Raw genomic sequence first — 26195 nt, forward strand, 5'->3', positions numbered from 1 at the left:
TAGTTGTATTCTTAGGTATTTTATTCTGTTTGTGGCAATTGTGAATGGCAGTTCATTCTTGATTTGGATCTCTTTAAGTCTGTTATTGGTGTATAGGAATGCTTGTGATTTTTGCACATTGATTTTGTATCCTGAGACTTTGCTGAAGTTGCTTATCAGTTTCAGGAGATTTTGGGCTGAGATGATGGGGTCTTCTAGATATACAATCATGTCGTCTGCAAATAGAGACAATTTGACTTCCTCCTTTCCTAATTGAATACCCTTTATTTCTTTTTCTTGCCTGATTGCTCTGGCTAGAACTTCCAATACTATTTTGAATAGGAGTGGTGAGAGAAGGCATCCTTGTCTAGTGCCAGATTTCAAAGGGAATGCTTCCAGTTTTTGCCCATTCAGTATGATATTGGCTGTTGGTTTGTTGTAAATAGCTTTTATTATTTTGAGATACGTTCCGTCAATACCTAGTTTATTGAGGGTTTTTAGCATAAAGGGCTGTTGAATTTTGTCGAAGGCCTTCTCTGCATCAATTGAGATAATCATGTGGTTTCTGTCTTTGGTTCTGTTTATGTGGTGAATTACGTTTATAGACTTGCGTATGTTGAAGCAGCCTTGCATCCCTGGGATGAATCCTACTTGATCATGGTGGATAAGCTTTTTGATGTGCTGTTGCAATTGGTTTGCCAGTATTTTATTGAAGATTTTTGCATCTATGTTTATCATGGATATTGGCCTGTAGTTTTGTTTTCTTGTTGAGTCTCTGCCGGGTTTTGGTATCAGGATGATGTTGGTCTCATAAAAATATTTGGGAAGGATTCCCTCTTTTTGGATTATTTGAAATAGTTTCAGAAGGAATGGTACTAGCTCCTCTTTGTATGTCTGGTAGAATTCGGCTGTGAACCCATCTGGACCTGGGCTTTTTTTGGATGGTAGGCTCTTAATTGCTGCCTCTACTTCAGACCTTGTTATTGGTCTATTCAGGGTTTTGACTTCTTCCTGGTTTAGGGGGTAAAGTTAAATTCTTAGTACTTTCAGCAGTGTAGGAAAACACTCATCTCACTGACCTCAGTGTTGTTGAGTATGGTCCTTAAGGAGAAGAGCTTTGCCAGTTTTCTAGAGGAATAAACATCTAATGTTAGCTTGTTTTTTTGGTATTACTAGTGTAGATTACCTTTTCTTATGTTTTTTCACCAGTTGTATTTTATCTTTTGTGATTTGCATATTTATTTATCAGTTCTTTACTTTGTTAGTGTATTTCTAAGTAACTTTCAAGAGTCTTCTATATCTTCCTCTTTTATTTTTATTTTATTTTTTTTAAAGATGGGGTTTCTCCATGTTGGCCAGGCTGGTCTCGAACTCCTGACCTCAGGTGATCCGCCCACCTCGGCCTCCCAAAGTGCTGGGATTACAGGCCTGAGCCACGGCGCCCGGCCCTATATCTTCCTCTTAAGGTAATGATTACATAGGATTTTCTTAAATGTATCCTACTTGTATTTGATATCTTTTTACATTAATTCCTATATGCAATAAATGTCCATAGAGGGTATTCCATAATTCAGTTACTCTTATAGCATACTTTTTTATTGTGTTTTATATTAATATTAGCATTATTTGTTTAAGGTGATAGTAAATTCCTTAAGAGAAATATTTGTGTTTTGTATTTTTTAAAAATCTCTGTAGCATCTGATGCTGGCCTTTATACTGTAAACAAATGATAACTGAAGTAATCAACTTCCTTTAGTTTTGTTTACCTTTGCATAGCAGTTACATTACTTACTTTTTTTGCTCATTTTCAGCCACTGAGCTTCCAGTAAGATCCTGATCACTGTGGCTGCTGTAAGAGAATTGCCTCTATAGCTGACTCCCTCTAGCAAAACATGAGCCTGTCATTGACTGCCTTTCTGTTCTGTTTGTTGCTCTGAAGGGGGTGTTCCTCAACAGTGCTGTGGTTCTGCTTGCTACAAGCCTGTGCCAGGCTCTGTGTCTCCAGCCTGATGGAAGCTGCACTGGAGTGGGAAGCCAGTCTGAAAAATCCTACTGGAGAGTGCATAAAATCAGCCCTGGGATTTGCATGTTTGAAAGTGTGAAAAATGCACAAATGTATCTAAGAATTAAGGATGGCCGGTGCGATGGAACAGTAAGCATCTGCTCTTGTTTCTCTCAGCAGATATTTAAGACATTTGCCAGTTGCAGACATGAGAATAGCACTTTATGAGTGGGTTTTGGAAATTGAATGTTACATGTGGTGGTCTGCCTTGACTGGTGTTTTTAATAAGTGAGGAGAGCAGCCACATGACTGGTATGATAAGAGAGGAATCCTGACCCTTTAAACATGCCTCTGAAATGTAATGTATGTACAAATCTCCTGGGAATTGTGTTAGGAGGCAGATTCTGATTCAGGAAGGCTGGCATGAGACCCAAGTGTTTACAGTTCTAACAAGCTCTCAGCTGTGGCTGCTGATGCTAGTCCACGAAGATGCTTTGAGAACCAAGGTTCTATAAAGGCCAGCTCAACAGTGTTTCCTTTCTGCTTTTGGTGCCCGAATTTCCACCACTGGAAACCCTGTACTTTGACTAAGGAAGTTATTTTAAATTCTAAATATTAGGGGTTTTTCTTTTTGGATTTTTATTTTTAGAGACAGAATCTCACTCTGTCACCCAGGCTGGAGTGCAGTGATGCAGTCGCAGCTCACGGCAACTCAGGTGATCCTCCTGCCTCAGTCTCCTGAGTAGCTGGGACTGCAGGTGCATGCCACCATGTGTTGCTAATATTTGTACTTTTTGTAGAAAAAGGGTCTTGCCATATTGCCTAGGCTGGTCTCCAACTCCTAGGCTCAAGAGATCACTGCCTTGGCCTCCCAAACTTCCAGAATTATAGGCCTGAGATACTGTGTCTGGATAGAGGTTTTTCTTTAATTCCTTGAGCCTTAGGAGGGGATATGGATGATAACTAACATAACAGTTTATATATATTCCTAATTCTTCTGTGGGGTGAGGAACAGGTAAGATTGCATGTTTAACCTTCCTGTTAATACTCTCTCCATCTATTGTTTAAAATAGTGTAGTTTAAATTAGCTCTTCTGGATAAATTCTGAAGTCCTCCCTCTCTCTTTTCACCAGTAATGATGTCTAGCTCTAAGGGAGAACTTGCATGAGCTTGTTGCGGTATGAGGAGGTAGGACTTAGACCTTTCATGGTCCTCTGGGGTTCTCTCCGTGCTGCACACTGGTGAGTTTGTGTCAGGTGAGCTGCACTGATGCTCACAATGCAAAGGTGAAGTACACAAACATATACACATGTAGTTAATATCCCTGATCTACTCACAAGGGCATAATGAAGTAGATTTTATAACCATTTTACAGAAGAGGAAGCCAAGCTTAAGTGACAAAGTGTCATGCTTGTAGTCTTTACACTGGTAAGTGGACTAATTGGGATAAAAATGGGTAACATTATTACTACGACCAGACTAGTTAGAAGTACAATTTCAGTTAATGCCCAGTCACCCCATAGGATAAAGATCAGTAAGTAGCTTTCCTATCCTCAGCATTCACAAGGTATACAAGCCTTTCCCTGCTGGGGCTCCTAGGAGTGCTCAGAACCATGAGATAATGCGCTACTATATAATACATGCTTTGGTGTTTGTGTTTGGAAGTTGCCAGGCAGAGTTTCTGGGGGCAGATATAAGTGTCACTCCAAAGTGGGAAATGGGTCAACACTGGAAATTGGTATCTTCCCTGGGTAGCAGCCAAAGGGACAGCTCAGTGGTTGCTCACTTTCCGTTTATCTGCCTCATACTCTAGCTGAATGGTGATTTCTTGGTTCTTCACTTCCAGCCTGTGTACCCATCTCTGTCTCTTCCACTTTTTTTCTCAGTGTGCTAGTTATCTTATTCTTCCCAGTGAGTAAACTTCCTCTGTAAGTTTTTAGCAGAATCTTTCTGTCCTACACTTAATATTCATGTTTTTTCTTTTTCTTCCTATTTGTGCTATAGATGACTCAGCTCTCTCTAATGGGGCTGAGGGACTAGAAGAAGTCCTTGGCATTCAATTGAAAGAATCTGGTGATCACAGAAAGTTTGGTGGAGATGTACAGATTAAAATGCAGAAGTATTATCCTGCCACAAAGAAACTATTGTCATGCTCATTCTGCAGATGCTCAAGCTGAGTGTAAGCCTGGTTAAGTAGCTCACCTCGAGTCCCCAGGTAGCCTTAGAGCTGAGGCTCCAGCCAGCTTTGCCGACTTCCTACGGCCCTGTGGTGGGGGACTGAGAATAACAGGATGGAGAAACTAGGTTGCCCCATGAGGAGACCAGAGTCAGGATACATGAGGTGGAGATGATTCTAAACACAAAACCAAGGTTTTCTTTAGAAATTTCCCAGGAACCAGCCTTATTGACAGAGTGTCAGGTGAGTGAGTGACTCTGAAATAGGTGGGCGAACACTCTGTGCCATGTGAGCCTACATTGTGCTGCTGTGCATCAATATTGGGAGCCCCTTCTGTTTCCCCTTCCTGAAGGGGTTCTCAGGATGAAATGCCAGGTTCAGGACTTCTGTGTATGTTGGAAGGCAATCATGCTGAGCTGAGCTGAGCTGAGCTGAGTCAGGCAATCATGCACTGGAGTTTCAAACCCAAGTATCACTTCTCCTTAGAGATATTTCGCAATTTGAAAAAAGCCAGAGGCATTTGTTCTGATTGCTTTGGGGCAGAGATAGCCAAAATGGAGAACCCAGTGAAATTGATTGATAAAGGTGAAAGCGCGTAAATGAGTTGGTTACACAGAATTTGGTACACAGAACATTAAAATAAGAAATACTGGACATAAGACAGAGATTCTGTAGGCCTTTTGGAGATAAGCACACCATAGCTTGGTTACATGAGACTTGTCCAGAGGGTTAAGGTCACTCCTTTGAGGTCTCTGAAGGCAACACATGTGTGTAAAATACTAGCTAAATGCAAAAGACACTGGTAAGGGGAGCTGTGTAAAGGGGCAAACCAGAAATAACAGGTTCATATATGCTGGGCGATATTCAAAATATTGTATTTAATAAGCAGTTTGGTACACTGAAACTCCTAGAGTGCAAACTTCTGGACGAGCAAGGAGCCTTAAAGCCCCAAGATGTGGATGAGGCCTTGTCTGGCCATGCTATCAGGGCTCCATTTTTCCTGCTGGGGTCTAGGCCCTGATGCCTAACCCTGGCAGTGGGCTGTGACCTCTAGGAGTTCTCCCATTCTGGGGCAACCAGAACATGAGGGAGATACAAAGGGGCTCAGACGATGGCTATTCACCATCCAATATGGAAATATTGATGCAGGATATTTTCTTGACCCCTTTGTGGGTCTTGTGACAAGGGTGCCCATTTACTTAGCGTGCCCTGCTCAACCCCTCATGGGAGGGAGCATGCAAGCATTGGAGCAGGTGAATGCAAAAACTGACTGGCTGCTTTAGTACCAGCAGTAGCAAACTCTGTGCAGGCTCCACGGCAGCAGCCAGGTGGGGGTGCCTGCAACCCCGAGGCCCCAGAAGGGGTGTGTCACAGTGCTCCCTTAGTTCCACCATCCACAGACAGCAGTGTACGAGTTCTGTGGGCCCTTTCTCTTGTCACGTGGGGCAGCTGCCCTTCACCGGTGAGGGAAAAGGGCCAGTGTGACAGCCTTTTTGAGTACCCACACTTGGCGTATCCTGAATTCTTGTCCAGTGCCTAAGAGGAACAAGGTCTTGTGGACGAATTGAAGGGTGGCAAATGCTGAGAATTTTATTGAGTGATGATGAAAGTGGCTGCCAGCTGAGAGAGGAGCTGGAAAAAGGATGGGAAGGGCAGGTCACTCTCCCCTGAAGTTAAGCCGTCTCTCTGCTTTGTCCAGCCACTGTCTCTGAAGTCAAGTCGCCCCTCCCCAATGCCCAGCTGCTTATCCTCTCTACTGGCTGAGTCTGGATCTTTATAGGCACAGAATGGGGAGGTGGGGCAGGCAATAGGTAGTTTTGGAAAAGGCAACATTCGACTGGTAAAAAGACATTATTCAGAAAGAACCAGTCGGGAGACAGCAGGCATACAAGGATGGAATTTTTCACTTTGGGCTGCCGGTTTCAGGCTTTTTGGCTCAAAGGTGGGGTTTTGCCAGGGATCCGCTCCTGTTTGCCTAGAATTTCTCTGACTCCTGTTGCTATCAGTATTTCAGTATTTAAAAAGTGGGTCTGGCTCTACCAAGGTGTACCAGTTCAGTGTCAACCCCAGAATAAGGTGAGGTGAATGTAATCCTTGAGGATTGCAGAGGAAATATTGTTACTTTGTTTTTTTTAATAGACATTCATAAAAATCTTCAGCTTAACATAAGGTTTTGAAGGTCTTCCTGGTCTATATCATCCTGTATGTCAGTAACTTTTGCCCTTGTGCCTCCTAAATTCAGAGGTTCAAACATTCTTTAGAGGTTTCTAGCTTCCTGTTATTTCTGTTAAAAATTCCAACCCTGTTCTTGGAAAAATTATTGCATTGGAAAGTTATTGCTTAAAGATTTGAAATTTCACACAGTCTGTCCATAAAGCCAGAAGCTCTTGAATACTCTGTAAATTGTAGGAAAGTGTGACACTGCTCTGGCCAATGGTGAATTCCCTGGTACTATAACCAGATCAGCAAGACAAAGGGAGGAGGCTGACAGTATTTTTAGTGTCTACTGCATGCCAAGGCTGAGTGAGCTCTCTTATGTTTGTAGTCATGCCCCTTAACCCTAAGTTCACACAGCAAACAATCAGGAAAGCAAACTGCTGCAGCAGGTCTTCACCTAAAACTGACCCATGTAAATGATATTATGACTTCTTTTGTGTAGTTATTAAAAGATTTGCCAGAGTTGAAGAGTTTCTGTTCTAAATTTAATGCTTGTAATTGTAGGAGACCAAAATCTCATTTTTTTTTTCACCCATTGCAAGCTTCCTGGCTGAGACCCCATGACAAAAAACAGATTAATAGGAGAAAAACAAACAAATTCACTTATAAGTGGTGTGTAGCTCGGGGACCTTCAGAAATGATGATCCAAAGACCTAGGGAAAACTTTGTATTTTTGTAGACACTTGGGCAGAAGTATGGTTGGAGAACAAAAGGGTTTGATCTAATGGTAATGAACTGTGGGGAACTTAGTAAGGCCCGTCTCTTTGGTTTTTTTGGAGTCATTGTGTGATATTTCTTTCCCCAGGGTATAAAGTAGGACACCTGTCACATGAGGGTCTTTAGGGGAAACAAGGAGAGGGAAAGTCAGAGAGTGACCTTTCCAGGTTTTGTGGGCTGGTTCCTGGGAGAAGAGGCAGGAGGAATTCTAGATTCTGTGGCCTGCATTGGGAGAGAAAGGGGAGAAGGAATTGCAGTTTCTATGGCCTGCTTCAGGAGAGTGGGCTGGGGAGGGTCAGGGAGACCTTCCTGCTTCCACAGTTTTCTCATTTACTTCAGCTTAAAATACTCACTGTGCCAAGGTGCCACATTTTAGGGTCGTGTTTCCTGCATTCCATCATAAGTATCAGGCGCGGTCCAGAGCAGTGGCGTCCTAGCTCTTCACTGGGATTGGCTCCTTGCTGTGGCTTCTCACACATGCTGTCACTGAACATCAGGGTTCTCCTGTGGGTCTCCTTGGGTTACCAGTTGTTCTGTGCAGTAACAACTATGTTTTAGCAGAGGCCTGAAGGAGCACTCTGAGGCTACCTCCTGATGGTGTCTGCCACTCAGACAACATTGATTTTTAACCTTTACTCTGGTACTTTTATAGAGAAGAACCTCCACAGAAAACTCATCGTTTGTGTTTTACTTCTACTACTTCCATTGTCGTGTTTTCTTTGACTTGTTTAATGACTCATTGATTTTGTTGTCTGACTTTAAAATTCTCCATTTGAAATTTTGGTAGTAAGTCATCTTACTCAAAATGCCTGTGCTTCTTTATTCTTAAGAAACAGTATTGATACATAATAACAAAGCATATTATTTTCACTTTCATTGTATCTGACTAGGAATCACTAAACTGGAATGACATTACCCTTGAAAACCGATTGAAAACAGTCCTCTTAGTTACCCTAGTTTGCATATGTTTAGAGCCTATGGTACAGCATGCTTTTAATCTCCAAAGGGAGTTAAGATGCATTCAAATGGCAGGATCTTGTTTAGGCACCACACGAACTTGGTAAAACTAACAAATTAGCCACAAAGTTAGAAATTATGGCTCAGGAGTCATGTAGCTGGATCCCACAGATTCCTGACCTTTCCAGTTGCTTCTATGGATAACGTTACTATTGTAAAATCTAAGATTTGAGTTTGGGGTCTATTTTAGACCCTGCATTCTGATGGACCAGCTGGTGACACTCAGACTAGTAAACTGGCTCAACTAGTCTTGTGTTGCCCACCCAGAAACTGAAGACAGCAAGAAGACAGCTTCAACTCCCTGTGATTTCATATCTGACCCAACCAATCAGCATTCCCCATTCTCTAGCCTCGTGCCTGCCAAACTGTCTTTTAAAAACCCCAGCCTCCAAATTTTGGGGGAGGTTAATTTAATAATAAAACTCCAGTCTCCCATTTACCCTGCTCTACATGTATTAAACACGTTCTCTGTTGCAATTCCTCCATCTTCATAAACCAGCTCTATCTGGGCAGCAGGCAAGATGAACTTGTCAGTGGTTACATTGTTGTAGACCACAGTCTATGTATTTAATCTTTACAGCATGAAAGAGATGTGAAGAATATACAGTGGGCCTTAAGGACAGCAACAAAGATTTCCCCATCAGAGGCAAATAGGCCTTAAGAAAGGAATAAATTGTTGAGTGATTCATCTTGGAAAAGAGAAGGCATTAATAATACTCCAGTATATAGAATGTATACTACTAGGATGCAGGCACCACAGTGGGGAGAGTCTTGTTTGCTTTGTTTATTAAAATACTCCAAACTGTACAGCAAGAACTGATGTTTGATAAGTGCTCAACAAATATTAAGTATGAGAAGTTAAAATATCACTTGGTGATGATAACTAGGAGTTGTTCTACTGCAAAGGAGCCAAATAGAGGGAAGTGGGCATTAGATGTTATGGTAGCTTGCAGTGGTGAGAGCATGCATCAGATATTCTAACATGGTTTTGTCTAGTTGCTGTTTGCTGCAGATGTGTAGGAAGGCACACCTTTTGCATTCACAACCCATGTTTTATTTCCCATCTTCATCTCTTTAATCAGTTCTTATTTGGGTTAGGGATGAAGCAGAGATTTTTTAAATGAAAGCAGGAAAGAGGGAATAATGGAAACTAAAGGCTTATTGTTTTGAAATTTAGTTATATTCCATTTTATTTTTATTATTTTCACTAATTATACTTAGTGGAGGTTAAAAATACCATTCCTTCAGGGGTTGTTGGAGGGGACAAATACACACACAATATGGATCTCCAGAACAATAGTTAATTGGTAATCCCTTTCAAGTTGTGGTTCAAGTGTTTCTGCAAAGGCTCAGGAGAGGCAGGTTGATTTGAGCAGAGTGGGTGAGTAGGAGAAATTTCCTGGAATGGTGAATTTTAGAGGGAGGGAATAATTCCACTTTTCTTTATCAGAGAGGGGAGAGGACGTTACATGAACAAATTATGAGATCAGAAGTTAGTAAAAAGAAATTTAGAGCTAACAAATACTGAGTTTCTACTAAAAGGCAGAAACTGCTTGTCACTAGTGTTACAGTAGATATACTAAGACATGCTGCCTGCTCTCAGGAAACTTGTGATTTAAAAGGGGAAAAGAAGAGTGTAAATAGACAAATACACCATAGTCTGCAAAGGGCAGTACCAGAAGTAAGTACCAAGTTCGGTGATGTTTCGGAAAAAGATGGGTCTGAGAAAGAATTTTCAGTTGTGTGAGTCGTGAGCAATTGCTTTTTGTGTTCAATGTAAAATGACATTGATTTTTAATATATTATCTGTTCTCAGTTTGGGGATATAGTGGTTTGGGAATAATATTCAAGTTCATAAATCTGACCTCACTGTAGAAGATGTGCTAGTTTATGGAGAAGCTGAAGTTTGGAAGGATAACTATGAGGTTACTATAATGAAACACAGTTTGACTGAAAAGCCTATAATTTATCTAAAGTGCACTAGTAGTTCTAATATGTTCCACTGTGCTTAGTTTGACTGATGGATTTTTTTTTTTTCTGTCAGAATATGCTTATATATCTTGGTTTCTATCTAGTTGAAAGATTAGTCCCTTACAGGTCAATAATAATGGTTTAAAAAATTATTTATTTATTTTCTCTCCTTTCTTTCATCCTTGTTTGGTATCTTGGCACAAAGACTTAAAAAAAAAGTGATAGAAAAAGGCAACGGGACACGGACTGTTCCTCAGGTCCCTGGACATGGGTTTACCAATTGTGTATAATTTCAAATATGAATGATATTATAGTCAGAGCATTTTGGGCAACATAGGGCTTGAGAGTCTTGCCCTACAAATTTTAATTGCTTTCCTATATACTAGCAATGAACAATTGGAATTTAAAATGAAAAACACAGTGCCAGTTATATTAGTACAAAAATGTATAAATCTAAACAAAAATATATTCTGGATCTAAATGTAGAAAACTAGAAAATGCTGATGAAAGAAATCAAAGAAAATTTAAATAAATGGACAGATATTCCTTGTTTGTATATTGGGAGACTCAAGGTGGTTGTCAGTTCTTACCATCTTGATCGATAGATTCGATACAACTGAGTTTATATGGAAAGGCAACAGACCCAGAATAGCCAACATAATACTGAAGAAGAACAAAGTTAGAAGACTGAAACTACCAAACTTTAAGATTTACTGTAAAGCTACAGAAATCAAGACACTGTGGTATTGGTGAAAGAAAAGGCGCAGAAATCAATGGAGCAGAATAGAGAGCCTAGAAATGGACCCTCACAAATACAGTGAAGTGATTTTTGACAAAGGAGCAAATGCAACTCAATGGAGAAAGGATAGACTTTTCAACAAATTGTGCTGGAACAATTGGATGTCCATATGCCAAACGAATCTAGACCAAGAGCTTAAACATGTCTATGAATGTTTACAGCAGCTTTTTCATAATTACCCCAAACTGGAAACAACCAGGATGTTCTTCAATAGGTGAAGGTATACATTTGGTACATTCATACAATGGAATATTATTCATCAGTAAAAAGAAATGAGCCATGAAGACATTGAGGAAACTTAAATGCATATTGCTAAGTGTAAGAAGCCAGTATAATAAGGCTACATATTACACCATTCCAATTGCATGACATTCTAGAAAATGCAAAGCTATAGACACAGTAAAATGATCAGTGGTTGCTGAGGGGTTTGAGGGAAGTATGGGAAGGATAAGTAGATGAAGCATAGAGGATCTTTAGGTCAGTAAAATTCTTCTATATGCTATTGTAACAATGGATGCAAGACATCATGCATTTGTTAAAACCCACAGAACTGTATTACACAGAGTAAACCTTAATGTATGCAAATACATCATTTAGGAGGTTTGGGAATCTCAGGCAAGAATGCAAATGGTCTAAGATAAGGCCCAAAGTTCCTATGCTACACACATACCGAAGCTGCTTTTCTGCACTTACTTTCTCTGTTGTTCAGCAACATTACGGTGCTCGTTCATCCATACACCATGCTGCCTATGATCTCTCTGTCTTAGTTTGTGGTGCCCCTCTGCCTGAAATTTCCTATCCCTACCCCTAGCTCATCTTCCCCTACTTATTATCTATATATGTGATTGTCTTCTCTATTCAACCATGAACAAATCAAGTCCAGAACCTTATAGAATTCAGAACAAGAAGAGAAGATAGAAATTGCTTACTTTATAAAAAAGAAAGAGACTGACTTGATTCTTACTGACAAGAAGCTCACATTTGAGTGGAGACCAGAATGTAATTTATATTACAATTAAAATAATAGTGGCTACTGGAAATTTTAATCCATTCTCACAAAACTTGTTCGGACTGAAATCCTATAGGGAAAATTTTAAAACAATGAAAGGTGAAATGTTTTCTAATAGTACATTATAAATGGCTTAAAGAAGGGAGAAGTGTTGTAATAATCTGAGTGTGTAGGTTACTGCCAGGCACCCAATTCTTGAATATTTTCCTCTACAGTCTTTGCACCATTTGTGTGCATGCTGTTTATGAACATTCCATCTGGAAAATGCAGGGTAGCACAGAAAATTGGTTTACATTTAAATGTAAATTGACTTATGTTAAGAATAGTCATTTTCCCACCATTTTAGAATATTTTCTAGAAGGAAAGTTCTACGTTTTAATGTTCTATGTTCACCCATAGAAGTGAGCAACTCCGAAATGAAATACGGCATACACCACTCTCCTTAGTTGAAGCTCTTATGCTATTCAGAGCTTTTTGTCCGAAGGCATATGTCCATGCCTTAGCCCATCGTGTGGTCTCTGTTTCTGGATCCTGTGAAATAGGATGAAGCACACAGTACAATTTATGTAGAAAAGCTCTAGATTTATCATGATGATTCGAAATGAGACAAAATTATATTCTTGTAAAACGACTGGTTTTAAATTCTGTCTTTTAGGGTTTGCTCACATTTATTGAATAATTTGTATTGATTGTAGGGTACAGGAGATATGAACTGTCATTTTAAAATTAAGAAGAACTTGGAGAATGCATCTATAAGCCTGGAATCTACAAAGAGCCCAGGATTGTTTGTTGGACTTCAGTCAGATGGGCAGGCAAAACCAATGGTTTATACCAAGGATGAGAATGTTTGCTTCTATCCACAAGTCATCCAATGTATGTTTACTCTGAAATACTTTGATTTTTGCTTTGTTTTATGATGGTTTGTGTACAGTGTCTGAAAATTGCATCACAGTTTTACTAAGCAAATCTCTACTGTTAGGCTTTTTTTGTTTACTATCATTCCAGAAGCAATGGAAGGAAAACATAATGAAGACCAGTTGCCTCAAGTTTTCCGATAATTAATATTAGGTATAGAGTGTTTGCTACAGTGAACTTCTTTGTAATTAAAAAAAATTTTTTTTTGCGTGTGTGTGTGCATTCGTGTGTCTGTGTAAATGTGCCTGTTTGAATCTTTGTTTTTTAAGGATAGCTTTATATACCCCGAGAGGGATGAAGCTGTTAGAAATATTCTCAGATTCATTGCTATTAATTTTTAATGCTTTCAGTATAAAAAGATATGGAATAAAGATCAACACAAATGAGATTTGGATTAAAAATAGGATTTGGAAAAAATTCTCAAGATAGGACAAGAATGTGAATATTTTGACACTACTTTCTCTCATATCTAAGTTCACGTTCTCTAGCAAATTGAAATGAAAATATGAGGACATTTTTTAAACATGTATTTGTGTTCAAACTTTAAAATGTGTTTGAACACAAAGGCTAATAAAGTAACTGCATTATATTTTTCAATTATCTGGAAGTTTAGTTTGCTGTCTAATTTTTGCTTGTTGTGGTTCCATGAATTTTGGCTTCTGTGTCATTTTATTCGCTAGTCTACTTTTGTTTAGCTTCCGTTGGCTTATGAGAGTCCATGTATACTATATGTGTGTATTTGATATCCCGCAGAAGATAGCTTAGAATAGGAACAAAATGAACGAGATGTAACACGATGATATATCTGGCTCTGTTCTTCACCCTATCTGCATTAACTCCTTTTCAGCCTTTAGTTGCCTTATTTAAAATTTTTCAAACTGTTGGGCTAGTCTACCTGAGTTTACTGCCATCCATACCACCACTCCCTCCACCCTCTGTTTTCCCACAGGCTGGCACAGAGTGGCATTCCTCCTTGACACCATGCGTATGCCACCTGCCTCTGGAGCCCTGAGGGGAAACAGGTGACTTCAAAGCCAGCAGAAGGATACAGGGTGGAGTAGAAAAAGAGCAGGGAGAAATAGCTAGCAGGGGACAGCTGCCATGCTGGAAGAGCACAGGGAGAAAATAGAAATGACCAGGAATTGGGTAGAGATGAAAAGGTGAAAAAGAAGAGATTGAAACAATAGAAAAAGAAATGAGAAGAAAAGTAATTTGTGGCAAGACATAGAGATAATAAAAGGCCACATTTGTCAACCTTAGGGTATTAGTACTAAAAGAACCAATAGAAACAAAGCCATTCTTCTTTACAGCCCCTACAATTCAGTTCTGTTACTAAAGCATGGATGACTTATGTTTACTGGAGGCAGCCTCCTGCTTTAACAAGGGCAAGAATGCAGGAGACATTGCTTTAGAAATTTTACTGAAGATTCATGAATCCTAGGAATTCTCAGGAAGGGTTTGAAAGCATCAACATTTCTTCAAAATACAAAATAATACTTTCCAATTTCACAGAAGAGAATTCCATTGGGATTTCTTAGTGTTAAAAACTATCTTAGGGGATTTTGTGAAGAGTGACAATGTTTATGTAAAAGTTTGTAGGGCTGGGCATGATGGCTCACGCCTGTAATCCTGGCACTTTGGGAAGCCAAGACGGGTGGATCACCTGAAGTCAGGAGTTTGAGACCAGCCTGGCCAACATGGCAAAACCCTGTTTCTACTAAAAATACAAAAAATTAGCTGGTCGTGGTGGTGCACAGCTGTAATCCCAGCTTCTGGGAAGGCTGAGGTGGGAGAATCGCTTGAACCCAGGAGGTGGAGGTTGCAGTAAGCTGAGAACCCACCACTGCACTCCAGCTGCCAAAAAAAAAAAAAAGTTTATAGTAATTCCTGAAGTCATTTTATTATTTTAGAATGTTTTCTAACTAGACTCTCTACATATAATAGATTGAACCCACCCTATGCCAAAAAAATTCACTTGAAACATTTGGGAGTTTTCAATTGTTTATATTCCAATATAGAGATAAAGCAGCCCCCAAAAAAGTTAAGCTGAAATTTTTTTTTTCAGTGTAAACTTTTCCTTTTGGTTGTCTAGAAAGCAGAATTAAAGTTGTGAAGTACCCTGAGTGATAAGGGAACTTGGATAGGGGAAGAGAGTGTGGTAGGAAGAGGGTCATAAGGTTACATCACTCCAGAGACTCCACCTGTTGCCCCCAGGCATGAAGCCTGAATGAGTGACCCTTGGTTCCATGGAAGCCGTCGCACCTCAAGTTAGTGTCTACACACTGCCTGGCCTGACGTGGCACACAATCACTTGGACGGCACGGCTCTGTCCAGCCTAGGATGAGGGCAGTCTCATTGGCAGTGCCCACCTACCAAACAGCAAGAGGCTTAGCAGTATAGCAGGGTAGAGGGACAAGGGTGTGATTTCAGCACACAGGCTCCAAGAGCCAGATTGCCAGTGTCAAGATCCTGGGGGTAGGAGGGCACCCTTTGCCAGTGGTATGCTCTTACAGCTCCTGGACCACATGCCTCTGTTCTGTCAAATGAGGACCAAGAGTGTCTTCACTCAGTTGTATGAGAATTATGTGAATTAACATATGTAAGATGCTTAGAGTAGTGACTGGCACTCAGCAAGTGCTGTGTAAGTATTTGCTGTTATGATTATTAAAGAGAGGAACAGCACTTCATGGCATATTTTTTATGATTTAAATAGAGTTGATAGATTCTTGGAAGGTAAGAGATTCCGTCTCATCACCTCTTTTAATCACTTTGCATGTATCATTTCACTGTGATTGATTTTTTCATCTACAGTTTGGTAAGGATTTGGTTTAATTTACTGTGTATTGGGAATTTATAATAAAAGTCATTTATCCCACTACCATTCAGCTGTTCTCGCTAGCTTGTGCAGTAAAACCTCTTCATTCTCTATTTTCATGAATTTATATTTGCAGTAGATACAGAGAAAGTGTGAAAAGATCTGACCCCTTGGGCTTATGTGATCAGTTATTATACTGAGCCCACAGAGATTCTCCATTGGTTGTTCAGATATGTGGATAATTTGAAAGTTTTCTTCATTTCTATTCCTCCAGATAATAAGCCTGCATTTATAATTCCATATAGTAAGACCTAGGTATGATTTAAAGAACCGTAGATCAATGTAACATGTCACTTTTCATTAACTTCAGTGTACTGTTACTTTTATAGAATACTTAGGAATGAGTGAACATATCTAAATTTTTAGAAATATTTTAACAGCGACTTAACTTTTGCACAGAAATTTGCCTCCTCTTGCTCTAATTCCAGCCCCGTTTTATGGTATGAGCCATCCTCTGTATACAGATCATGAGACTCTGGCTATTAGTAACCCCTGAAAAATGCAGGACTGAAGATACGGTTCAGATGTTACATTTTTATTACAATAAGAATTTCTTTCAGGTTCAAGTCTTATGGAAGTTTGCATTAAAATATATTTGGAAAATTTATTTTTGCTTTATTCTAGTCTGCTAAGATATTCAAACATAAAAATCTAAATGAAATACTGTCATATATTCAATTCATAAAATTCCAACTGTGTATTACAATCTTGAAAATATGACAAAATATGTTTCAGATGATAAAAGAGACTATATGGATTTAAGATATACATCCACTAATAATGTGACACTATAATAATTGCTATTATGTAAGTTTTAGCTTGTTTTACCTTTAAAATAGAAGATATTCAATAAAACAAAAGACTTTTCCTAGTTGATTTTTTAGAGTTACTGCCTTTATAGTCTGGTAGTTCTCCATAAGAGCTTAAATTTTGGAAGCAGTGAGATGCTACCTGAAGTGATTCATTAATCATCCAATTCTAGCTGTATATGTAACATATACCTTTTGATAATGTCTCTACCTAGACAGCTCTGATTCTTTCACCTTCACCACAGGTTTTGTTTGACATTGCTAGTGATACAATTTTCACTTTTTTTTCAATTGTAAAAGTCAGACAAAGAGCTACTAAGAGTTGCTTCATTTCAGAGTATTGTATTATTGGAGGGTCACTTTGGTACTTGGCTTTTGAACATCTTTCTGTAACCCACCTGGCCTAAAGGCAAAGTGGGAAGCCTTCTCTACAGAGGGATAGGAACGTGCTGGATGACATTTCCAGAAAATGTCTTCCACTTTCTGAATTCCCTACTACTGTGTCGTATAAAAAGATATTGGTGTCCTTTTTGAGAAGTGGAGGTAAAATCAACAAGAAACCAGTGCGGGGAAGATAGAGAGGTAAAATGCTCATTCTCATTTCACAGTTCTGCATAGACTAGCCCTACTGCGCAACCCTCCTCTGGGCTTGTTTCTAATGGACTGGCACATTAATTGTTTTCTCCTCTGTAGTGCCTACGTACATTGTGCTTGTGTCAGTTAAAGCACTCATCAGTATCTATCTGAAGTCATGTTTATGTGTTCCCTCTCTGGGCTGTAACCCCATCAATGTCAAAAGCCATGTCTTATACATTGATTTGTTCCTAGTGCTGTGCAGTGACTGGAAGATAGTTTATCTTTTTGTAGGTCCTGGATTTCTACACTACATTGGTAAAGGAACTCTTAGTTATATATGAGAACCTTAAATTCTTTTCTCTACAATTATTTGTTTATTCTCTGTGAACATATTTCAGGTTATTTCTATCTTCTTTTTAATGTTTTAAAATTTCTTTATTAGCACTGATTTTCAGTGTCTTAGCATTGCATTGTATATAAACCATATGGGAAAACTATGTTTTGGAAGGATCGGTATTTAAAAGCTTATTATTGTCTGAAATGATATTTTATAACACCTGAAGGATATAAATAACAATGTAATCATGGGCAGTTCTTTAGCCACCAGTATTGTTTAGTCTGAGCCATCACCCTGAGTGACAAATGTCGCTAATTTCTATTAACCATACCTTTGAGTTTATGTTTTCTTACTTTGTGAGTCTTCTTACATTGTTGACTGCAATTGTGGTATTAAGAAGTGTTGTTATTACTCTATCATATAAAGTCAAAAATTTACATAATTTTTTGTTGCTGATGAGAACTCTAAAACCTGACATTCATACTGTGAGTTACTGCCATTTAAAAACTGAATAACCATCGTATGCCTGATCTTAGAAAATGAACACAAACAACTTGAAGTTTGAAATCCTAAATATAAATAGCACTTATGAGCATATACTATAAAGTTGAAGTCATTATTTAACTAACTTAGAGATACCTATTTCTAAACAAAACTCCAAAACAACTTGCTTCTAAGTAAAAGGTAGAAAAGTAGCTAATGTTTTTCATTACTTATAGGTATGTGTATATTTTGTTGATTCACATAGTTCAGTAAGGTCACATGAAATCCTGTTTGAATGGTGTTTTAGTCAGTTTCCCCTTTTGAAAAGCAAGGCAAAGTACAAGATTGTTAAAGAAGTTCTCATTTAGAATCTATAAGAAAAACATTTTGAATAAGTTGTTTTATTCATATTGTGATGTTAAACTATCGTTTGGATTTGCAAAGCAATGAATAGGCTTTATAGGGCTGCCATGCATGCACAGTCTGCTGGTAAGAATAAGAAGTCATTTTCCGTTAACTATGTAATTCTGAGTAAAGAAATTTGACTAGGCATTGAAACGGAAACAATAGCAAAACTTAAACTTGTATAGCTGAACATATGGTGAGTATTCTGAGAAGAAACAAGTGATTTTGAAAGGATGGCATCTTTTAAAATCTTAATTTCAGTTGGCAGAGAAAACCCAATGGGAATGTATGCAACACCCAGCCAAGAGGAAGAAAAGATCCACGAGTCAAAAATACAGAAAAAAATACTCACAGAATCTGAGGCTAGGAGTCCCTCAACTTCTTCAACTGCAAGTAAGCCACAGCTTTTCCTTTCCTACTTTTGGTTTGTTTCCTGCATTGCTTCTTCCTGTGGCCATCTCAGGAAGACTATCAAATTATTTTTATAGTATATATTATGTTATAACACATGAACTGCTTATAAGCTGTTATCTTGCTTTTTTATGCCTTAGTTTTATATTACAAAGAATACATATATTTTTAAATGCATTTCTTTGTCTTAAATTTAATGTTTACTTAGAACATTGAGTTGAAAAGAATATAGTGTTATAACATTGATTGGACTATCACCTACAAAATATGAATATATTTTATGAAAAACGATAAATTCTCACCAAAGTCTAAGCAACAACAAAAATAATCTCTATTTCTCTGGTATACAAACTGAAGCTTGACAAAACTGCTCTCAGTCCCAGCGGCTTAAATTTCTAGTGTCTATACTAGTCTGTTTGATCATTTTTCTTGCTCTTAAATGTATTACCTTTTATCAGACTGGGAAGTATAATGTATGATATCTGACAAATTCTGTGTATCAGAATCTAGTCATCTTTGGGTAAAATGAAATAGGGGACCATCTTTCAGGGACCATTTTTTAAAAATCTGTCTTGGGAGACAGATAAATTATAATGTTACCTTTAAAAAAAGTGATTTTAGAAAATTAGTTACTGCGTATTCTAGCTTTTCTTTCAGATAGTAATATAATAGATGTCTTTTGTTGGCCATCCTAAGCTATTAGCTCATAAACATAGGGAAGAGAAATTAGCCTTTTGATTTTTGCTGCAAAGGACTAGTCCCAGTTTTTAATTTCCATGTCATGTCATGAATCCATGGAGCAGTGTGAAGAATCACACTGAATGAAAAATATGTGCTTAGTTAAAATTTCTCACAGCAGAATCCAGTCTTTTGTCAGGAAGTAATGGTATCTAAATCAGAGATAGCCACCTCAAGTAAAATTTGACTTGGTTGAAAATAGCATGCTAGCCGAAATCTCTGGGCATAGATACTTTTTTAATGAGTAGCAAAATGCTTCTGAGAAAACTTTCTGTATGTCTTACAAAAATTTGTTCTGGAAAAATGTTTTTAAAATGTTATCATTGTTAAATTTTTAAGGATTTTTTTTATTGAGGCAGGTCAAGTAATTTGTAAAAAATGACAAAATTAGGCTTCATGATAAACATAGACCTTTTCAAATAATTATTTAATTTAATTCAACATTAAATATGAATTGCATGCCAATTAAATGTCAGATGTAAGGAAAAACAGTGATGAGTAAAACAGAGTTGGTCTCTGCCCTCTTGAATTTGATAGCTGAGCTGTTCAGATAAACATTAAACAATCACACAAAAATGGAAGGCAAAACCTGATAATTGAGATGAAGGAAATATCCAAGGCATACTAGACACAAAATAAAATTGAAGTCATTAATTTGTTGTAAAAAGATTTATAAGTTCTTCATTGTAGTTAATGGCAATGGAGTGGAAATGGAGAATGGGCCAAAGACTGAGGAGATTGAGCTCAATTTCTTCATAAACTTTTAAAAACATTGACCTGTCACAGACTTTGGCCTTGGATATGAAATCTGGAAAGTCCAGATGATGAAGCTCCTCTAAGGCAAATGTCACCTGTAAAATGCTCATGATATGGTTAAATTTTGCCTTCTTTTATTGCAGTGGGAGTGGTTTTATTAGCACCCATGAGTTTAGTGAGGAAAAAATGTCTTCATGTATGAATATTCCCTAGAAGGCTGTCTCTCATCTGTTATTGATCATGACTCCCTTTGGTTGTCTTATTTCTACCTCTATCAAAGGACTGCAGTAGTTTAAAGATGCTTCTTATAAGAAATACTTTCCTCTTGGTTTTGCAGCTTAACTGTCAAGATAGATTTGGGTTACATTAGCTGTCCATATTAAAATATGTTAGTTGAAAAACACTTTAGAAAATGTATTTTCTACTTTTAAAGATATCTGAAAACAATTGTCAATTCCTGAAGAATGAGACTATGTCAGTCCACTTTTGGGATAGGGCAAGATGTATAGTTTTGGGAATGAGGAAATATAGATAAAATAAAACTGTTCTGTCTTCATTCAAAATGCTAATTTATTAAAAAGAAAGATGGAACTTTTCTCATCTACGTCAAGGGGCAAGCGGATTTAGAACGTAAAATGGCACATATATGATAATAAATAGTTATTTTGTAGTAGTTAAGTAGAGATATAGTGTCATTACATTTGCAGAGTTTTCCTTTAGGTCTAAACTGCATTATGATTTTAATTTTGTTGGGTGGGGGTTGAGGAAAGAATCTTATTTTTTTTTAGAATAACCTTTTTATTGTGGAGATTTTTAAACGCATACAAAAGTAGAGAGAATGAACAAATGACCACCCATGTACTCATCACTCAGCTTCAACAGTGATCAACATAAGCATCGTCCTGTTTTAGTTATGATCCTTCCTGCTATGCCCTACACTGTCCTTGTTTAATTATTTTAAAGCAAGTCTAGGATGCAGAAATACTTTGGGAACTCAGATTTAAAAAATTATGTAAGTGAGAATATACATTGCTTCGGCATAATTTTAAGTTTGGAAACACTGCATTTAAACACATTCAAACTGAATATAAAAAGAGAACACTTATGATTTGATGCTCTGAACTGAAATTGCCCTTAGGTATCTTTCTGGCAACTACCTGTTTTTATGAATGAGAAAATCAAGACTCAGGAAGATGTACGTTATGTAAGTCTCACCTCCAGTCACTTGTCTCTGTGTATGGGCACTTGAACAGTGCCGTGCAGCCGTCCTGCCAGTCCTTCATCTGTTTGTGGTGGCATACTCCACAGTGTTGCCAGTCAAATCCTCATCTGTGCCAAAGTCTCAGCCATGGCATTTTCTTAAATGTGTTTAGGTGCCAATACTTTAAAAACAAAGAAACCTGGGCAGAAAAAAAAATCTATTATTAAGTTGAAGTCCTTCTTAAAAGCAGTAGTCAGTAAATTTATTCTGAAAAATCTTGGGAGATCATCTTTGACTAAAAATAATTTCATTCTGAAGCATACAGGAAAATCTTAAAATTGTATATCTTGCTACTCCCCCAAAGAGCACTTTAAAATGTATTTATACACGTACATATACACACTTACAGATTATATTAGATATATCATTTTGTAATCTCAGTTACTAGAAGGTACTAAGCATTTTTCTTAATAAATATTTTAAATAAAATTTAATAACTACAAATAATCCATTGTATTGATGTAGCATAACATATTTACCTATTCTCTTATTATAATTTTAATGGATGCTCATCTATATATTATTTCATTAGAATAATTCCCATATATGGAATTACAAGGTAATAGATAATGGCTATTCTTGTTGTAATTTTTGTATCCTTTATAATACAAAAAAATAGCACTTGGCATCCAGAGTGAAGTATAGTTTTATTTTTTTTGATGCTCATGCTGTTGTAAATTGTCTTGCAAATGTGGTGTAAGTCTTCATTTACCATAGAATGAGGATTTAAAGGGATGTCTGACACATCATAAGCAACCTAGAGGTTCACATGAATGGTGCAGAAATAAACCATTCCATTTCAAATAATCCTAATCACTTGAAAGTAACTCCCTATGTTGAGCAGAAAAGCTACTCACAAATTCTTTTGGCCTATAAAAAAGTCAATATCCTCTTCTATAAAACAACCTTTGTTGTTTTTCCTTAGTATATTCTCATTACATCTTAGTATATTCTTCTTATATGTATGTAAATATATCAGAAAGTGGATTCTTAGTATTTCTTTTTAGTATATTCTCATCTGTGCCAAATATATTGCTTTAATAGTTTCTTATATATGGTTTTAGACTCTTCACCTTTATGAATATTTCTCTTAAAGTGTGAATCTCCAAGTAGGAACCTGTCTTCTCATATAATCTGAACAGTTTAGAATAATGGTATTCCTTTTACGGGACCTTAGACATCAGTTAATACAGTCTCAGCTTGGAATACATGTTTTAGACAGTTTTATTGCATTTCTGGTTTATATTAAGATCATTAGGATATTTTACTCATAATATCCTTTCAGTTTAAAACATATAACTGATGTTTCAACAAAGACACAGACCTTAACCGTGATACTGGTTAGTTTTTATCTTCTTGGTATTAATCCAGTGTGTGAGCATGTTAGGATGCCTTTGATTATTTGACCCTGTTTGCTGTGTTATCTCTACCAGCTTTGTGCTTCCTGTGCTTTGTATACCTTAATTGAGGAACTGATAATTTATGAATAAAATAAGACTATGTTAATTTCATAGAATAGTTTATTCCATTGTAAGATAACTATAGGGGAACGCTTTAACTGTCTTATTTTTTTTCTAGATTATATGTTTTGAAATTATGGTTTAAAAGTGACCATTTTTTCTGATATTGAACTATCAAATATTAAGAAACTTTTGTTTTCAATGACACGTTAGAATTAATCAGCTTTCTCAAATACTATCTTGGAATAGCATACAGAGGCTGTACAAGCTGTCCTTTTATGGTCACATTCTGATGGTAATTCATGCTTTATTCTGACCTTAACTTTAATCAACCCATGAACTATTAGAATCAGCCAATTTGTTATTTATTTCTATAAATAATTTGTTTTTTCCACTAGAGCTTCAGTGGACCAGGAGCAGCACACAGGTAGATTAGCAGTTTTTGCTTTTTTTTTGGTCTGAGTCAACCTGATTGGTGTTTAATTAAATTGTTCAGTCACCCCACAGAGGAAGTTTTTGAGTCATCTGAATACATTTTAGGTACCATGGATGTTATTCAGGGTGACCATGAAGGAGTCTATTGACTAATCCAGGGTCCCCATTAAATATTCTCCTAGCTTAGAGTATTTTAAACTTCTGGTCAACAAAAGCAACTGCTTTTATGGTTCTTAGTTCTCAGCAGAAATTTATGGTCTGAGACTAATGGACTTTGGTTCATTTCCAAAAAATCATGGTATTTATTACATGGTATTCATATTTAATTGATAACAGTACAAACTTTAATACATCATTCTGTATTATAGATTATATCATATTTAGCTGTCAATTTTTATAATACAGTTAGACCCTGACAATGTGTTATTTTTGTGCAAATGATGCAAGAAAATGTTACTGCAGGAATAAGGGGCCTTAGAGACCATCAACTCATTTGCAGATTAAACCAAACAAACAAGATAAACACATACACACATAGATAGGTGTTCATTCATGCACAGACATGGAAAAAAATTCAGACTAAATAACCGTGGTCTCTTGATCCCATTTTAGAGTTTGTTTCTTTGTATGTTTGTTCACTGTTCAGTGTCTGTTGTTTGTTCATTGGCCTCCCCACCTCAGTCTGCCCCTGCTACAGTTCACCCTGTTTCAGACTTATCTTTCTAATACTCAGCTCATACTACCACCATACTTTAATGGCTGTCTGTTGCCTGCAAAAGGAAATGCCAACTCCCTTCCAGCTTGGCCAGTGCCTTCCATGATCCTCACATTCCTGTCTCTCCTCTTCACACGTAATATCTTATGTTCAATTGTACATTGGCACCTGCAATTCTTTCAGCATGCCTGCTGCTTCAAGCTGTGTACATGCTGGGAATGCTGTCCCCTCTTTTAGAATTCTCTTCCTGTCTTTCTGCAAAATTCTGAGCCATCTTCCTACATCCAGCACTGAGGTTCCCTCTATGAAGCCTTTTCTGCCCACTCCTCAGTTACTTACTTCCTGCCCTCCGCTACACCTGAACTTTGCAGTACTTTTCCATGAAGGTATTTGAATGTTTGAAATCCAGTTATTTATATGTCTGTTTTTGCCATGGAATAGCATGTATCTCCAGGGTGAGACTCTTATTATTTATCCTTCAAACTTTTCATCAGTTATTATGAAAGCAATGAGCCTAACACAGTGCCCAGCAAATAATGGGATCTAAAGTTTTCTTAAATTAAGTAAAAGTGATTATTTTAGCTGACTGAGATATCCATAAGATAGTAAGTAAGTGAATGATTGGCATCCTAAAATGTCCGCGATTGACCTAGGATCACCAGTTTCTCTCTGGAACTCATCCATGAGGATGTGCTGTGGAGTCTTTGTCAGTAGAGATCTAGAAATGCACTTACCTGAGGCCTGAGGAAATTCCAAGTATGTTTGACTAGAAATGTCAGGCACAGTGGCCAAATGTTCACATGTAACATTGAGTTTTGAAAATTAGACCATGTCATAAAATGTTGTTGGATCATTTTTTGTGATCATTCCCAGGTCAGCTACTTCTGACGTAAATGGCATGGGATTCACACTTGCTCTGAGTGAGTTTGAAGTTTAGTTCTTTGTTACTTCCTGTGTAACTCTGGGCAAGTCACTTCACTTCTGAGTCCCAGTTTGTCCATCTGCTTTTTTGGGGACAGCGCTTCATAGGAGTAGTATGAGGGTTGAGTGAAAGTGACATGATAATGAATGTTAAGTGCTTAGGATAGTGTGCAGTGCAGAAGAAAACGTCAGATGCTAGCTAGCAGCACTGCTGCAATCCTGGTGAATTATGTTTAGGTGAACACAGAATGCCCATCAAGCTTGTTTAAGTGCAGGTGCTTTGCAGCTAAACATTCGATAGTTTACTTATTATGTGACTTGGGCATATTATTTAACTTCTCTGCTTCTTTTCCTCTTCCTAAAATGGGCATCATAATTTGACTCACCTTACGAGTTTGGAATAAGGATTGAATGAGAAATGCATATGAAACATGCAACATAGATCCCTCCATATGATAGGAGCTTAAAAACAATTAAATTGTTCAGTCACCCCTACAGACAGAGATTACCCAGCACATTCTAGAGAAAATAACGTTTAAAATGAATGCCAGTTCTTTCATAGCGTTTATTTTCTTTTATATGTTTTTTGTATAGTTTTATTTTAAAATTAGTTCATTATAGCTTAGCAGGAATAGTTTCTTATTTGCTGGACTTGTCATCATTGTTGGTGAGATCCTAAGTGCTGCCTAGGCCTGCCTATAGTTTCAAGCCACAGAATTAAAGGAAGGAGAAGAGCTCTGCCTACCTTTTAACCATTTGACGTGAAGAACTTTTACCTCATCATCTTCGATGTATAAGATTTCAAAGTGGAAATATGAGTTAAGAATAAAAGTGCAGGCCAGGTGCGGTGGCTCACACCTGTAATCCCAGCACTTTGGGAGGACGAGGCGGGTGGATCATGAGGTCAAGAGATTGAGACCATCCTGCCAACATGGTGAAACCCCATCTCTACTAAAAATACAAAAATTAGCTGGGCATGGGTGCCTGTGGTCCCAGCTACTCGGGGGGCTGAGACAGGAGAATTGCTTTAACCTGGCAGGCGGAGGTTGCAGTGAGCCGAGATCGCACCACTACACTCCAGCCTGGCACCTGGCAACAGAGAGAGACTCTGTCTCAAGGGAAAAAAAAAAAAAAAAAAAAAAGATAAAAGTGCAGTTATTGAGATACTTTCAGACAATCAGTACAGAGTAGCATGGGAGATCCCCTCAGCA

At 37.7% G+C, this 26195-nt stretch overlaps 1 protein-coding gene across 1 annotated transcript in view; it reads left to right on the top strand.

Moving 5' to 3' along the window:
* The window catches only part of RP1 (RP1 axonemal microtubule associated), a 306195-nt gene that overhangs the window by 134282 nt on the left and 145718 nt on the right, over positions 1-26195 (top strand). Inside the window, exons 15-17 of the mRNA XM_064384191.1 lie at positions 1919-2131; positions 12583-12760; positions 18549-18680. Coding sequence (XP_064240261.1) covers positions 1919-2131; positions 12583-12760; positions 18549-18680 — 523 coding nt within the window. The remainder of the gene's footprint in view (positions 1-1918; positions 2132-12582; positions 12761-18548; positions 18681-26195) is intronic.

Source organism: Aotus nancymaae, unplaced genomic scaffold (assembly GCF_030222135.1).
Source record: "Aotus nancymaae isolate 86718 unplaced genomic scaffold, 86718_ANA_hifiasm-v0.15.2.pri h1tg000036l, whole genome shotgun sequence".
NCBI lineage: Eukaryota > Metazoa > Chordata > Mammalia > Primates > Aotidae > Aotus > Aotus nancymaae.